The sequence below is a fragment of the Lissotriton helveticus genome, chromosome 3_1, assembly GCF_964261635.1.
Source record: "Lissotriton helveticus chromosome 3_1, aLisHel1.1, whole genome shotgun sequence".
Taxonomy (NCBI): domain Eukaryota; kingdom Metazoa; phylum Chordata; class Amphibia; order Caudata; family Salamandridae; genus Lissotriton; species Lissotriton helveticus.
This window is the reverse complement of record NC_136061.1, coordinates 1538085120-1538101229: the sequence shown is the minus strand read 5'-3', so window position 1 is coordinate 1538101229 and position 16110 is coordinate 1538085120. Positions and strand designations below refer to the sequence as shown.

The window sequence follows — 16110 nt, the reverse complement described above, 5'->3', positions numbered from 1 at the left end:
TCTCGTGACAGTGTTTTGCGGGTCTGATCTTCAGTGTCTGCGATCCTTGGCCGCGGCTTTCTCTGCCATTTTGGGCAGCCCCGTCCGCAAGGCCAGTCGTCTCCTCGTTCGAGCCCGTGTGACGCCGTAGAAGCGTCTCCTATGGTTCCCGGGGTGCCTCCACCATTCCGATGAATGTTAGCCCGTTGATGGCTTCATCCACGCGGGATATCACTCCTAGTTTCAGGATGTTAGCGGGGATCAGGCGCGGAGCTCCTGGCTCACGCTACCAGTCCCTCCGGCATCCAAGCCACGCCCCGTGATCTGATTTCTCAATGCGAGTGGTCGCGACCACTTGCGTTTAGAAACATTCCGTTCGCATTGGGAAAGCCGACGATAGAGTAGAAAATCCACTCTAGCAGCACACAGGAAGCTGCGCACTCTTGCGAAGCGCTTGGTGTCTTTCTCGATGATTTTACAGCGTGGGACATACGCCGGTGCTCAAAATCACTGCAAACACACTCCGCCGCTCATGGAACTCTGCGTAGCGCTGTGGAGTTTTTGTCACTCCGCCCAGGCTTACTCCTAATGGCTTCCCTGTTCACCTGTAATATCTAAGAATTGACTTGACATCACAGGGGCATATCGGCTCATGCAGATGTCAACACGTGTAGTATAGTGTACCCTGTCTTAGGGCTTTAAGGCCTGCTGTAGGGGTAACTTACCTATACTGCATGCATTATATGCCGTGTCATCACTTTTCTCTGCACCATGGCATGTAGCCTGAGGTGGCAGTTTTCATGTTGGTCCTGAGTGGTCCCTTAGGGTGGCACAATACATGCTGCAGCCCTTGGGGACCCTCTTTAGCCTTCTTGCCCTAGGTACCAGTGCTACCATTTACTAGGGACTTACAAGGGGTGCTAAAAGTATTGCCAATTGGGGGAACAATTTTACAGTTTTAGGGAAAGATCTAGCACTGTGACCTGGATAGCAGCACTTCTGTTCAAATTGCATCAGATACCAGGCAAAAAGTGGGGGTCACCATGCCAGATAGGGGCACTTTTCTCCAACTGGGTTCGACCGAACACTGTTGCATGGCAAGGGAAAAGGACTGACTCACTAAATGCCTGACAGCAGACCCCAACTGAAATGTTTCAGTGTGAGTGAGGATGTGAGGACAACCCCAGGGAGGCGCGGACCTCAGACAGCAACAAGACCTGGCTCTGCCACTTAGTGACTCCCGCACTCTTCACCTAGCATAGATGTCTTAGTGGTACCTGCGCTGCTGGAGGGACTAAACTCGCAACTGTTCTCGCTGTTTTCTGGCTGTTTCATTTCCAAAGGCTCTCTGGCTTGGGTGCGACTGTACTGCCGCTAGTCTGTGCTGCTGTGGAGTGGACAGCAGGGTATATGGTGTATGTGGAGAACATAGGGGGGCCGCTTGCTAGCTGCTGGTTACTTGCGCCTGCTGCATGCTGGACTGAAAGCTGAGAGCCGATGAGCAGCTATGATCAAAGCAGTGTGGTAGGGCGGGCGTTTTCCCCCTTTCCATGCCCCCAGGTGTTTCTTCACCCCCCTTCATAAGACACTTAAGGAAATGCTGGTCTGCACTGCCATGTAGCCGTACAGGCTACCAGCCCCGCCTGCCAAGCCCCTCAGAGTGTGCGCCATATTCTGCTCTCCACTGCAATTCTGCAGAGTCTGACACTTGGTCTTCGCCGCAAGCACTCACTCACTCATACACTCGCTGAGGGTCCCTGAGATTCTCACTGCACACGCCTCTCACCGTTTTCTGCTCACAAGTCGCTAGGAAATAAGCTTTGGTTTCAAGCAGTCGATAAACAGATTACAAAAAAGCTTTTTTGCTTTGCCTTCTGGTTCCATCTCAAATAGTGGTGACTGGTGGATTCATGGAGTGCTGGGGCCCTGTGTGGCAGAAAATTATGATCAGGGGTGTGGTCACCAAATCAATATTTGGGATTTTTTCAGTTGTGTATCTTGGATTGAAATCATTCATTTAAGTGATTATGGTGGGTTTCCGCTATCTAAAAGTAGACAACACATCCACTATGTTTACATTACCCGATTTGTATTACACATAGTTGCAATTTGAGGCACAATAAATAAAGTGATTTGCCCATAATGACACCCTTATTACTTTTCAAGCTAAACCTGGGTTTAGAACCCAGGTTTAAGGATTCCAAGGTCCACAATTTCACCCTTAGACTGCATTTATTTGGTCTATAGGGAAAATCATGGCTTCCCTTTTCATTAAATGCTAAAGCAGGCAATAATATACTTACTTCACACTACCTCCATCAGTGAGCGGATGGAAAACATTATTGTCTTAGTGCATTGAACCTTGCTGACTGTGCCCACATTTTGAGATGAAACTAAAATGTGTAAAAATATTTGTCTTGTTGCCTGATTCTACATATATGTAGAGCACTCAGATGCCTTAACTGGCTTGGTTAAAGAAGCAGCTCAACTGATACATAGTAAATGTGTCCTTTCCTTAAGGCCGCTATTAGTGTGTAGGTTTGATTAATGTTGTTCATAAAGATGTAATGAAGAGTCCCTTAAGTTCTGTCTGGATGCACAATGCAAAAAGAATACATAAAATACAATCAAACAATGGTTCTAAATTATTCTCATTCTTTGTTCTCAATTTATTTAAAAAAAACATGGGCAGATAATATGGCCAGATAATAAGCGACACCAAAATAACTACGGTGTGGCATACGCAGCAAACCAGCTGCAAACAAGCCGCAAGCCAGACAAAAAAAGCAAATTATTGAGTTGATTCTGACATTAGTACATTTTATAAAGGCATTTAGAACATCTGTAAGGATTGGAAATGGTTACCCATTATATAGCCCACTCCAATCTACCTTACTCCACTCTCATCTACCCCACTCCACTCATCTACCCCACTCCACTCATCTACCCCACTCCACTCATCTACCCCACTCCACTCATCTACCCCACTCCACTCATCTACCCCACTCCACTCATCTACCCCACTCCACTCATCTACCCCACTCCACTCATCTACCCCACTCCACTCATCTACCCCACTCCACTCATCTACCCCACTCCACTCATCTACCCCACTCCACTCATCTACCCCACTCCACTCATCTACCACACTCCAATCTACCCTACCCCAATGCACTACACTCCTCTTCCCCAAACTACCCCACCCCACTCTGCCTCACTTCACCCCAATCTACACCAATTTAATCAACCCCACTCCAATCTACCCCACTCCGAAAAACTCCAATCTCCCCCTCTGATGCTGCTCTACTATAATCCACTCCAGTCTACCTCACCCCATTCCACACCAATCTATCACAATAATCCCACTCCACTCTACCCCGATCTACCCTACTCCACTCTACCCTACTCCACTCTACCCTACTCCACTCTACACCGATCTTCCCCACTCTAATCTACCCTACTCCAGTCTGCCCCACTCCGGTCTATCCCACTCCACTTTATTCCACTCCACTCTATCCCACCCGCTCTAATCTCCTCCAATATATCCGACTCCACTCTACCCCACTTCAATCTAATCTACCCCAATCTGCTCCACTCCAAACTTCCCCACACCAATCTACTACAATAATCTCCCCAACTCTCCCACTCCAATCTACCCCACTCCATCATACTGCGATCTACCCCAATCCATCATACCCCATTCTTCCCCACTCCACCCCAATGTACCCCATTCCACTCTACCCTGCCCCACGCCACTAACGTTTAGCCATGCTGAACAGAAGCCACACTGGTTTAAATAATCATTAAAACACATTGCCAAAGCCAATAGTTCCCGCATAGGCGAGACCTATTGGCTTTGCCAGTGCTTGCTCCTTTGGATGGTTGTATTTCGGTTTACAGCCATATTTGTTACTCATGTTCAGTTTGAACGTTTATATATTAAACTGTAGATGCTGCCTTTCTGAGCATATTTTATAATTGTGATGTTAATTTTGGAAAAGGTTTATTGAAATATCACGTAATCTCGCACACATCTGGAGATATTCCACCATTTATGAATTTGGAGAGACTCATTATGAACACCGAGGAGTGCAAGTAAGGAACTATCCCATGACACAACTCCTTTTGTAGAGCAAGTAAGATATTGTGCAGTGTGAGAAACTACATCTTGGTGTTTTCAGATGCCACTTAGCCAAGTGTGTTATGGCAAACCTGTAAATCCAATACCAGATATGAGATTTCAAGAATATCATATGGTAATCATATGGTAATCTGAAAGTGCCACTTTTACTTACTGCCCAGAAACCCCCATGGCTGTTAACATTTCGATTTCATACACCTAGCACAGCAGTTTTGTCAGAAAGTCACAAAGCCTGTTGACTATTTCCCCGACATCAAACATTCAGGGTTGGTGTCATATTCGTCATTAAATCAGAGACCCACAACTAGATTACACTAAGCTTGCACACAATACATTGTTCTTTTTCTGCTCTCACGATCAACTGGTCTGTGAAGTAGGCAACCTAAACGCTACCTCCTCAAGTTCACTCACAAAAAGTACTCCATGATAACTGCGTGAACATCAACCAAAATCCTAGAACCAGGTTCACAGGTTATGTCCAGGCACACACGGCACTGATCTCTCCCCCCTGATATGTCCTGTCCTATGCTATCCACAGATCCACAGATTCGCAGATTGAGATCTGACACTGCTCCAAGGTCTAGGTACCTTTGTACGGAACCACCACCTGTTAAGTAACTCTAAACCTGCTGTAAGTATGAATATGAACAGGCCACCTTTGGACCCCGTACTTTTGACCCTATGATGAATTTGGACTGACCATAGGTCCTTATTTGTTTGATTAAAGCCTGTTCCATTTGCAACCATTCCATGAAGATCCTTAGCCGTATTTGTGTGCTACTCCCATGTTTTGTGATTGTTAGAAAGTGCCTCCTTTGACATGGTTGACCCCCCACTTATAGCCTGTTTTTGATGTGATTTCGATTGTAGTGTATAGGATCCCTGACAATAGGTCTCCAGTGGCAGTGCTTCTTCCTTAAAAATGTGTTCACAATTGGCCCTTCAGCCTCCTGCAAGTCCCTAGTAAATGGTACCTAGGGCATTAGGACTGATGAGGGTCCCCTAGGGACCCCTCACCTAGGCCATGCATACTGCCACTGCAGCATGCGTGACCTGGAGCAGAGAAAACAACAAAGTCGAAATGGCACCCTGCCTGTCTGCCATGCTAACTAGCACTGCCTAAGGTATAAGTAAGTCACCCCTCTGGCAGGCTTTACAGCTCCAAGGCAGGGTCTACTATACCACAGTTATGGGCATATCTGCATGAGCATATATGCCCTTACAATGTTTGTCCGTACTTAGATATTGTAAGTGCCAGGGAAGCCATAGAGTATATGGGCTGGAAATTAAACAACTCGAGTTCCCTAGCACCATGATGGCTTCTCTGAACGCAGAAGTGTTTAGTACCAAAATACTCCTCTCAATAAACAAACACTGATGCCAGTGTGGGATTTATTGAAACGTACTCGGAGGTGCCCCCTGAAAATCTACCAACTCTGGTGAGGCCACAGACTGGCCTCATCACCAGGCATGTTTCTGAACCCCTGGGTCGAGATCCTCTGCTCTCTAGGACTAGAAACAAAGCGCATCCTGGGAGGAGGTATCACACCTTCTCCCCCAGGATGGGCACAGTGCTCAGGAAGGAAGCTTCAAAGCCCTGCTGTCTTTGTAGTGCAACCCCCAGCCTCCGCAGTTAACAGCAGATGGCAGCCCCCGGTTTTCACGTCCGTTTTGGGCGGGAAAACCTGGGAAGAATCAGGTGTGCCCACCTCTGTCAACTCCACCCCTAAGGTGAAGGAGGCGAGGTGAAGTACACCTTCATTCCCCGCCATCTTGAAGAGGGGGAGTGTGTGGGACCCTCCAATCAGGGATATGACTATGCTCTCTCCCACAGGAGGGTGGCATTGAGGGTGTAGTCACCCCAGGTAAGGTGCCCATTGGCCCTACCTGACACTCCCTTAAAGCTCCCCTAAATGTAGCATTTAGGTGGCTCCCCCAGACCCTCAAACTAGTTCCTGCCGACCTAAGAAGGACAAAGAAGACGCCGTGCAGAGAAGACTGTCAATGCCCACGACGTGTCCCAGCCCTACCTGCCTGTTTGCAGCCGCGAAGAAAAAACACCAGTCCTGCTGCCTGCGGCCTCCACAACCCCTGGGAGGACTGTCATCCTTTAAAAAAGACCAGAACTCCAGAGGCCGGTGGCTCTGATCACAGAAAATCAACACCAAGGACTCTGGTGCCCTACAGATCTGCGATCCACGATCACTTTGCACCTGACTCCTCCAGCCTGTGTTCAGGTCGTCCAGAAAAGGTTCCTCAGTGATCCTTTGTCCAAGTCCAGTGTTGGCTGACCCCTCCTGGACTTCATGAGGACGCCTGCAGTGTGAATCCAAAGCCTCAGCCTCCCCCTCTGTGGACTGCGACCGGCTAAGGTAAGAAAACACCACGTTAAAGGACACCCCTGCACCAGAAACCCCTGGGCCTTCGTGAGCTCGACCGACAGTGTCCTTACGACCTACAGTATCTCAACTTACCTCTGCTGTCGCTGGTTTCCTTTGTGCCGCCTCCTGTACGTCACCTGCAGCTTTTTTACCAAACCTAGTATCTCAATTGAATTACATTGGGGGCCCGACATAATGTTTGCACCCTGCACCTGGCCGCCGCTGTGGTGCGGCTGGTGTATGTTTGGTGTGGCCTTGTGCTGCCCGTGCTTGCTTTAACCTCTGGAGCTAGAGCCTTGCAACCGATCTACTTGCGTGCAAGCAGTGTCTTCAAGCACCCCTAGTCGCCACTGGGTAACATTCAGCCTTCTCTTTACCCGGCTGCCTCTGTGCCGCTGGTGGTGCAGTGTTTGTGCTTACCTAAACCTGACCCTGCAACCCAGAAGACTGGATCTGTTAGTTGGTTACTTACCTGTAAACCCGCTTTATTGATTTCCTCCATAGTTTAACATTACAAAGACTGAAAATTGTACTAAGTATCCACTTTTGAAACTGAAAAGATTGTCTATTTAAAAACATACTTCCCTTTTTGCGAAGATCTTGGTCTTAAAATAAAACTTGAGCAAAGCTTATTTTTATAAAATTGGTGTGGATCTCCTTTTTGAATTGTCATTTATTGATCATTATGTGCACAACAAATGTCTTACACACCTCTGTGTTAGGCCCAAGTCTGCTCGCTGACCCTGCCACAGATAGAGCACTTTGGGTTTGCATTGAGCCCTGTATGCTTCTGGGGCGGAATCTCTGGACTCTGTGCACTATTTAACCATCTAGTGGTATACCATATACAGAGCCAACTTCCTACAGAAATGCACTGAAACATGTTTTTCATCTGTGACAGCCCCACGTCTAAAAATTTAAAACTGGGGAAAATAAAAATTCCACGTATCTGTACTATTCTAAATGTGACTCTATTGATCTTAGCTATTTGTTTCCTTCTTTGTTTGCAGACCCATCCCAACGTAGACAAAAAACTCTTTACTGCAGAGTCTCTGATTGGATTAAAGAATCCAGAGAAATCATTCCCACTGAACAGCGACGTGGGTGTTCTGAAGTGGAGGTTGCAGACCACAGATGATGCCTTCATCCCTCTCACCAGTGAGTACCAGACATGCCATTTTCGCCACTTAACAGTTTGCCAGTGATGTGTCAGCTGACTGTACAGGTTTGTAGTTGCAATTCCCACCATAACCAGAATGCATTGATCCAAAAGTTGTTACTATTTGTCAACCATTAAATGTTGTCTTTAGTGAAGTAGAGGGTGTGTAAAGGAAACTTGAAGGATCTCTGTACATTTTGGATGGAGCATTGGTCCCAGAACCCCAGGACTTACGTGACTCAGTAATGTGGCCAAGGGTTACTGATACTTACATGCTAAACGGTGCCTTGGTTCCATATCCATCCTATGGAATTATTTGGAGGTTGTCTGGCATGGCCTGGGGAGGGATGTGCACCCATACAGATTTTGAGTAAAGAACATATTAATTGCTAATTGGACTGCATAAAAAAATTGCTCAGTAATAATCAAAAGCATAATATTATGTTCATAGCATGTGAAAGTGCAGATACACATGCTCTGCATACTCCTGCCATCTAATGTTGGGCTCAGACTTTTGCACATTATTTTTGTTTCAAAAAGTCTTTCGAGCTATAGTGACTCCGCCCTTAGTTGGCTATGCGTATGGGTATATGCTTCATTGTTAGTTTGTTCTTCTCAGCCATAGGCTTACGGACCTGTTTTGTTGCAGTTCCCGGGCTCTACTCATTCAGTATTTCCATACCCTAATCATCTCCTGGATGATGGAAAAAAACCTGTTGGTCGTTTCTTCTTCTATCTCGATGCACTATGAAGACCCATCTCCAAAGTCAATGCCCGCAGCCCTCAGGGCAACCAGACCTCTCTGTGCTCCTTTCCTTCTGTAACAAATCCAGAGAATTATGAGGCTTTGGGGCTGATGGAATAGACGCCGTTCAGGAAAGGCCCTTAGTGAAATTCAAAATTTCCAAGAACTGACCCACGCAGGGTGTGCAATTTTTCATCTCTTCCTAGAGCACGATGACCCTGGCTGCGCCTCCAGGTGCAAAAAGACCCTTCTGCAGCAGAAAGGCAGGTACTGAACCCATCTCAAACTGCAGTGATCCTTCGATGAAATGCCAGGTATCTTCAGTGAAGTTGACACTTGACCCAAATAGTTCTCAGGTGCGGGAGGCGTCCCCACCCATCAGCCCTACCTCAAGGTCATTGGCTTAGACCCAGTCTTCTAGGAGCCCGAACACAGGGAGGAAGAGGAGAGTGACCATGGATCATCATCCACCTCCCTTATTGCTGGCTCATTCACAAAGACAGTGAACGTCATGAGTACTAGTAAAACATAAACTCCCAAATTACACAAACTGCCACATGCCAAGGCGGAGGACTGACTCACAGGGTTCAGGCATCTAGCCCCATGCACAAGCCACTGCTCAAGGTGCGCTACTGCCATCTGGCTCCAGTCGATATCGAGCAAATTTGTCGGGACAGAGACATTGTTCAGCTAAGACGCTCAAACCCCACCCTGCTGCACTTTGCCCTTTGAGTGTGAAGAAACATCTTGGGTCCGAAACGAACAAGCTCGGGAAGTCGAAGGCCCAGTTGGAGTTGGAAACTGTTTACCCCAAAAGCAGCCTTGACAGCAGACTCCGACAGGCCCTTGAAACACTCCAGCACCAGCTCGACAAGAGGCAAAAAACTATTGTCATCTATTTCTGGACGGGGAAAATTTCTACCAGCCTAAAGCAGACGTGCCCAAATAATGCAGGCTCATCTTCAGGGATACTCCTGAGCCAGATCCTTTTTCAGAAGCGTCTGTTCCTGTGCCCAAGAAGGCAGTCATTAACTAGACCGCCAGCCTTCCACCTCCATCCAGTCCTCCTCCACCACCACCAATGACCCCTCCTTTTAGCTCCCCTCAGGGAGTCACTACAGTCCTTTTTCTGACACAAGCAGTCCCAGCCCCATACCCTCTATAGACTATGTTGATGCGCCTCTCTACCCACATCCCACTGACAACTTCTGGGAAGACTCACGTATAGCCCCCACAAAGGATCCCGAGCTCAAGCATGTCAAAGCCTAGACTTCTCCCCAGATGACTTTACTGCATATCATGGGGTTATTCAACATGCTGCAGCCTACCACAAGATAGACACGCACTCTACTCCTGAGGATGACAGTGGTTTTTTTATTGAGACACTGTCTAGGACATAGCTTTCTTTCTAGTTCCTTGCCATGATAACGGGACTGCATAAGGCTGCCACAAAGATGTTCAAGGAGCCAGTGAAGTTCTCGGTTGTCACACCCAGACTAGAATAAACGTTTATAGCCTCTTCTACCAACCCCTTGTTTATTTGAGGGCATGTCCCTCAGACGTCCTCATGGTTACCACCACCCACAAGTGAGCCGCAACACAAGCCACTGGTGACTCTCCCTTTCTGGCTAAGGAGAGTATATGGGTAGCAGTAAGTGCGCAACCCACTGATGCATTGCCATTTCTGTGGGCCTTCTGTCTTGTTACAACAGAGCACAGTAGAATGTGATAATGGACTTGCTCCTGCATCTCCTCACAGAACATTGGGAAAGAGATTAAGAAATAGTGGAGGGGGGGGGGGGTCTTCTATAATGCCTCAATCTGTTGTGCCCTGTATGCAGTGGATACCCTGGCTAGAGGGGTTAGTACTGAAATTATTTTGTGCTGCTCCTCCTGCCTCCCCATCTCTGGCTTCAAGCTAGAAGTCAGCAGTATCTCATCAACTAGCCCTTCAATGGGGAGCACCTCTTCGAGCCACAAGTTGATGAGATGCTAGAGAAAATTGCGAAGGATACTAACAATCTAAAGCCATGTGTGCCTTTCAGACCCCATCAGCCAGGGACTATTTTCAGAAGCAGCAGGGTAAAGGCACTTCCAAGGCCAACTCTCCCAACAAGTCCTAGTTCTATCGGTGCTGGCAGCAGGCCTATCACCAGCAGGGGTAGGGAGAATTACCCATGGGCTTCCTTCCGGGACAATTCTAGAGGCAAAGGCGGAGGCACTCCCCTTAAGGGCTGCTCTACGTCTAAACAGTGACTTGCTTGTTTGTATTCCCCCCCCCCCCCTCGACTATACGTCATCTGTCTGAGGGAAGACTCCATGGATTTCTTCCCTATTAGGAAAAATCACCTCCAACTCATGGGTCTTCTCCACACCGAACATCCCAACCTGCAAATACACCCTTGGCCCAAACTCCAGTACCTTCTTCAAGAGGTGGTTCAGGCGCTTATTCTCAAGGGTGCTGTAGAGCCAGGTCTAATCGGCACCATGGCAAGGGGCAATACACCCTATACTTCCTCAATCTCAAAAAAGAAAGGTCCTTGAGACTCATACTGGACCATAGGCCCTTCAATAGGCACATCCTGTAGGCACTCTTTTTTTATATGACTTCCCTCTAGATGTCATTCCTCTGCTGCAGCAAGAGGACTTTGACTGCTCTCGATCTGAAGGATGCTTGCTTCCACATACCCATCAATCCCACTCACACCTGCTACCTACTCTTCGGGATGTATGACATGACATTACATTGCATACCAATACCACGCATGTCATCGCAACGCTGGTAGTACTACGCGATGTCAATGATGACATGCCATTTCGTTGCAAAACTTTACCCCGACTATGCCTTTACCACGCATGCCATTACAACGCAAAGGCATGCAGGGTAAAGCTATGCTCATGGTAAAAGTTAGCAAGGTAAGCGGCTCTACCCTACCCTAAACACTAATGTAGTTCCCCTGCACAACCCTCCTCCGACCCCCAGTCCTCTCCCTACAATAACACTACACTACCCTTCGTGACCCCCGACACTACCCTAAACACTATGCACTGCATGACCCTCCCCCTACCCCCAGTCGGTCCCTACACTGAAAAGCTACCCTACACGACCCCACCAACACTACCCTAAACCTTAAAACACTACACTACACAAACACTATAACACTACCCTAAGATACTACCCCCAGCATGGCCCTCACCCTACCCCGTCCAGTCCCTACACTTAAACACTACCCTACACAACCCCCCAACACTACCCTAAACCCTAAAACGCTACACCCAACCCTAAAACACTACCCCCAGCACGACCCTGCCCCTACCCCCAGTCCGGTCCCTACACTGAAACCCTACCCTGCACATCCCCCAACACTACTCTAAAACACTACAGTACACTACACAAACACTACAACACTACCCCCAGGACAGCCCTCCCCCTACCCCCAGTCCAATCACTGAACCACTACCCTACACAACCCCCGACACTACCCTAAACCCTAAAACACTACCCTAAAACACTACCCCCAGCACGAACCTGCCCCTACCCCCAGTCTGGTCCCTAGACTGAAACACTAGTCTGCACGACCCCCAGACACTACCCTAAACCACTACACTACACAAACACTGCAACACTACCCTATACCCTAAAACACAACCGCGAGCACGACCCTCCCCCTACCCGCAGTCCAGTCCCTACACTGAAACACTACCCTACACAACCCCCCAACACTACCCTAAAATACTACACTACAATACCCTAAAACACTACCCCAGCACAACCCTACCCCAAGTCCAGTCCCTACACTGAAACACTACCCTACACAACCCCCCAACACTACCCTAAAATACTACACTACAATACCCTAAAACACTACCCCAGCACAACCCTACCCCAAGTCCAGTCCCTACACTGAAACACTACCCTGTACGACCCCCACCCACACTACCCTGAACTCTAAAACACTACACCAACATTAGAACACTACTTTAACAACAAAAGTAACCCCCGCCCCAAGCGCAATCCCCCTTACCTCACTCTCCTCATGGTTCCACTTTCCTGCTTCCAGCGTCGTCTGAGGGGCGGTGCACGTCATTGTGAGGAAACAGCCTTTATTCGTTTTAAAAGCGAATGCGATGTAATGGTATGCGTAGTAATGGCTACACGTTGTTACATCGCATGCGTTGTAACGCATGTGATGTAATGACATTGTGTGGTGAAAACCGCGTTGAAATTGCTGTTCCCCAAAAGAAATGTCTTTCCTATGGATAAAGCTTCCTGCATAGCCAATTCCCACCCTCGCCAGACTACACATGCGTCCTTTCGGCACAATGATCACAGACGGAGGGTCACTCAGAAGTTCTAGTGTTGATACGGGCCAGCATCCATCTATTGCTCCCTGCAGTGGTAGAACTACACTAACATATTGCAGAGCTAACCCTTCATGGACTTCGTTTCATAGGTGACCATTACCACAGGCACCTCACGTTCAGGATGAGGAATGCATCTCCAGGACCCGACAGGCTGTGGTCACAACATCCGCAGGGCCTACACATCAATCACATGTTGCTTTTAGCCATCCAGCTAGCTCTCAAGGCCTTCCTCGGAAGGTCCTCTGACACAAAGTGGTCCTTGTAAAGACCGACAATATGACCTCAGTGTATTACCTAAAGAAGCAGGGTGGCACACACTTCTCCCAGTTATCCCCGTAGTGCAGAGTATTTGGCATTAGGAGATTCACCATCAGATACACCTCCGGGAGGAGTACCTCTGACGTAATGTCCCTAATGCCAGACTCCATCTTGAGTAGGAATTGCTTAATTTTCTCTGTATTTGCTTTATCCATCTGCATGTCTGCCTTTGACCAGATGCCGCCTGTCCTTAGCTTTCCGAGAACCTGTGAAAGCGTCAAGTCCTCCAGACCGCGACATCAATAAGACACCTGATGTGACATCAATCTGAGACCAGTCTGGGACAAGTGCCTTGTTATCTCCATTTGAAGGGCAGATAACAACATAAACAATCTAGTGTGAATTGATGTGTTTTTACCTTATTTGTCTGTAATGCATGTAGGACTAGCACATTGGTGCACACAAGTTATGTCAGATAATCCTCAGGTTATGTCAGAAAAACCCCATATCATTTAAGCAATGATTTGGGGAGAGGATGTAGCCTTATGGCAAGAGCGGTCGACTTCGGACCTGGGGAACCTGGTTCGAGTCTCTGCAACGACACTCAACATCCTGTGATCCTGGGCAAATCATTTGATCTTCCAACTTACAAAAATGAATGTGTTCATCTGTAACAAAACTGGTGCTCATGTACAGCTCTCTGATACCAGATGTCTCGGTCAAGTTTGCGCTATATAAAAAACTCTATAAAAAAATAAATGTAAAAAAGCCACAGTAGAAAAGCCCCGTCAAGTGAACACTTGGCAGGAGAGGTCCTTCGCCCCAGATTATTGCGCAAGATACTACCGGAAGACCCTGACAAAGACTGCCACAGCATCCCGTTCTGCATTGAAAGTTGATACCGAGCCAAGTCAGGGAGGAGAGAAGCTGATGGGTGTTTTCTTTACGTGACAACACTTTCTCCTGGCTACTGATAATTACAGCCCATTACTGTGAACAGTAATACAGTACATTGCTTCTTCCCAAGAAACTCTAGATTCATGTTATGCTACTCCATGCTTTCATCCTATAGCTCATAGAAGTAGGTTTTAGGGTATTGTATTGCTAGATGACAAATTCACTATGGTAGAAATGTTAGTACTATTTTTGATAGTTCGCAACATGCGTTAGTGCTGTTTTAATAATATTATGTGTGGTTATTATCTAATACGAAGCATCAGGCTGAGCTTGTTAAAATAAAAATTTTCAAGCAGTATGTGTCTTTCTTAGTGCAGAACTTGTGGGTCCTTAGGACTAATCCCAAATTTCTCCCAAAACTAATATCCCCCTTCACCGAACTGTCGGGCTCCCTGTCTTCTTCTCTCTGCTAGAATCTGTAGCAGAAAGGGTGCGTCACACCGTAATATAAAACATGCAGTTATGTACTACATTGACAGGATTAAAACTTTCTGGTAAACACAACTTTTTCAATTGAATTTGACAAACCTGTTTCTCTGTTGCAGAGATTTGTTATACAACATTCTCATTGGCACTGTATGAAGGTTTCCTTACAATTTTTGTTCCCCCCCCATTTTTAGTTAACTGTTGGCCCTCAGAAAGTGGGAACGGCTGCGATGTTAACATTGAGTACGAACTACAGGAGGAAAACCTGGAACTGAATGACGTGGTCGTTACCATTCCCCTGCCGTACGTATAGCACCAATGGGTAGACAGTTATGCGGTTTATGTGACACATGTCTGCTTCTTATTCTGCAAGCCTTTCGGACAAATGAGTGCTTCCACTGATTGCGTTCAGGCTAAATGTACATGCGCATTAGTCCATCTTACACTTGTAGACGGAGTGTGTGTGTATCCCTGTTCCAATTTTATTTCCTTTTTTCCTGCTGTAGCCTGTCTGTTCCTCATGTATAGATGAGTGTGCTTCCTGTTGAGTTGGGGGTACTTCTTCCATGATTTACTCTGGCAGGAAATGTGTCTTTCCAATGAAGTCTGCAGTATTTCTCGTTCAGCTCTTCACACAGAAGCTGTTTGCTCTACCATAAAGTATTTCTCTGGTGCTTTGCTAAGGGTTGTGTAGGCTTCCCAGGGAGCATCTTTTGATCTTTCTTGTGCTCCTCTAGAAGTCTGTGTGTGTGTGATTTATTTCTTAAGTAGTCATTCCTCGTGCAGTTTTCTGGCTGTAGATGTGTGCGTTCCATTGATGTCTTTATTGGTCTGCCTATTTATCTTTGTGTGCATACTAAGGCGTCTGATATTCTTTTGTTGTGTTCTACCAGAGGGGGAGGGAGGTGTGGGGATGGTGAGAGAGAGAATGAGTGCTCTTCTTAAATGGTACCAACAGATGTGTGATGGAGGACTAGGTAGATGGCTACATTTGTCGAGGAGTCATGGCATTTTCCTTGTTGATTTTTCTTCCTGCTGTGGTAGTTTTGTTTACAACTAATAAGTCGTTTTTCTCTGCAGACCTGGTGTTGGTTCCCCAGTGATTGGTGAAATTGATGGAGACTATCGTCATGATAGTCGACGAAACATACTGGAGTGGTGCTTACCGGTGATTGATGCCAAGAACAAAAATGGTAGCCTGGAGTTCAGCATTGCAGGGCAGCCCAATGACTTCTTCCCCGTACAGGTCTCCTTCGTGTCTAAGAAGAACTATTGTAACATACAGGTGCGTGATGTCCTTGTTCCCTTTCAGTGTTTTTGTTCTCCCACCTCCAGTGCCAATAGATGTTTTAAATGAGTTTCCAAATATCTCCAATTATTAGACTCTGATTAAAGAAACATTCGGGAAGCCTGTAATAGTACGATGTAAAATAAAATCTTCTTTCCTGCCTTGTAGTCAGTGATTGCTGTGCAGTGCAAGGCCAGGATATGTAACCAAGTTGATTGACTTGTATCTAGAAAAGACAAGTTTTGCAGCATGAATCCTTTTCTGGATTCACATGTTGTGCATCTTTTCCACCATTTAGTAGTTGGTTCCAGATTCGTGTCTTGTCCTGCTTTTTTCCCTATTTCTTTCTTTTTTTGTGTTAGCGTTGTCGTCCATCATTTGGTGGCAAGCTCATCCCCTTTGCCACATCAG

The 16110-nt window shown here is 46.9% G+C and overlaps 1 protein-coding gene across 1 annotated transcript in view; it reads left to right on the top strand.

The window, feature by feature from the left end:
• The window catches only part of ARCN1 (archain 1 coat protein complex I subunit delta), a 137449-nt gene that overhangs the window by 84292 nt on the left and 37047 nt on the right, over positions 1-16110 (top strand). The window contains exons 7-9 of the mRNA XM_078682233.1: positions 7512-7659; positions 14606-14714; positions 15492-15696. Of these exons, the coding sequence (XP_078538359.1) occupies positions 7512-7659; positions 14606-14714; positions 15492-15696 (462 nt within the window). The remainder of the gene's footprint in view (positions 1-7511; positions 7660-14605; positions 14715-15491; positions 15697-16110) is intronic.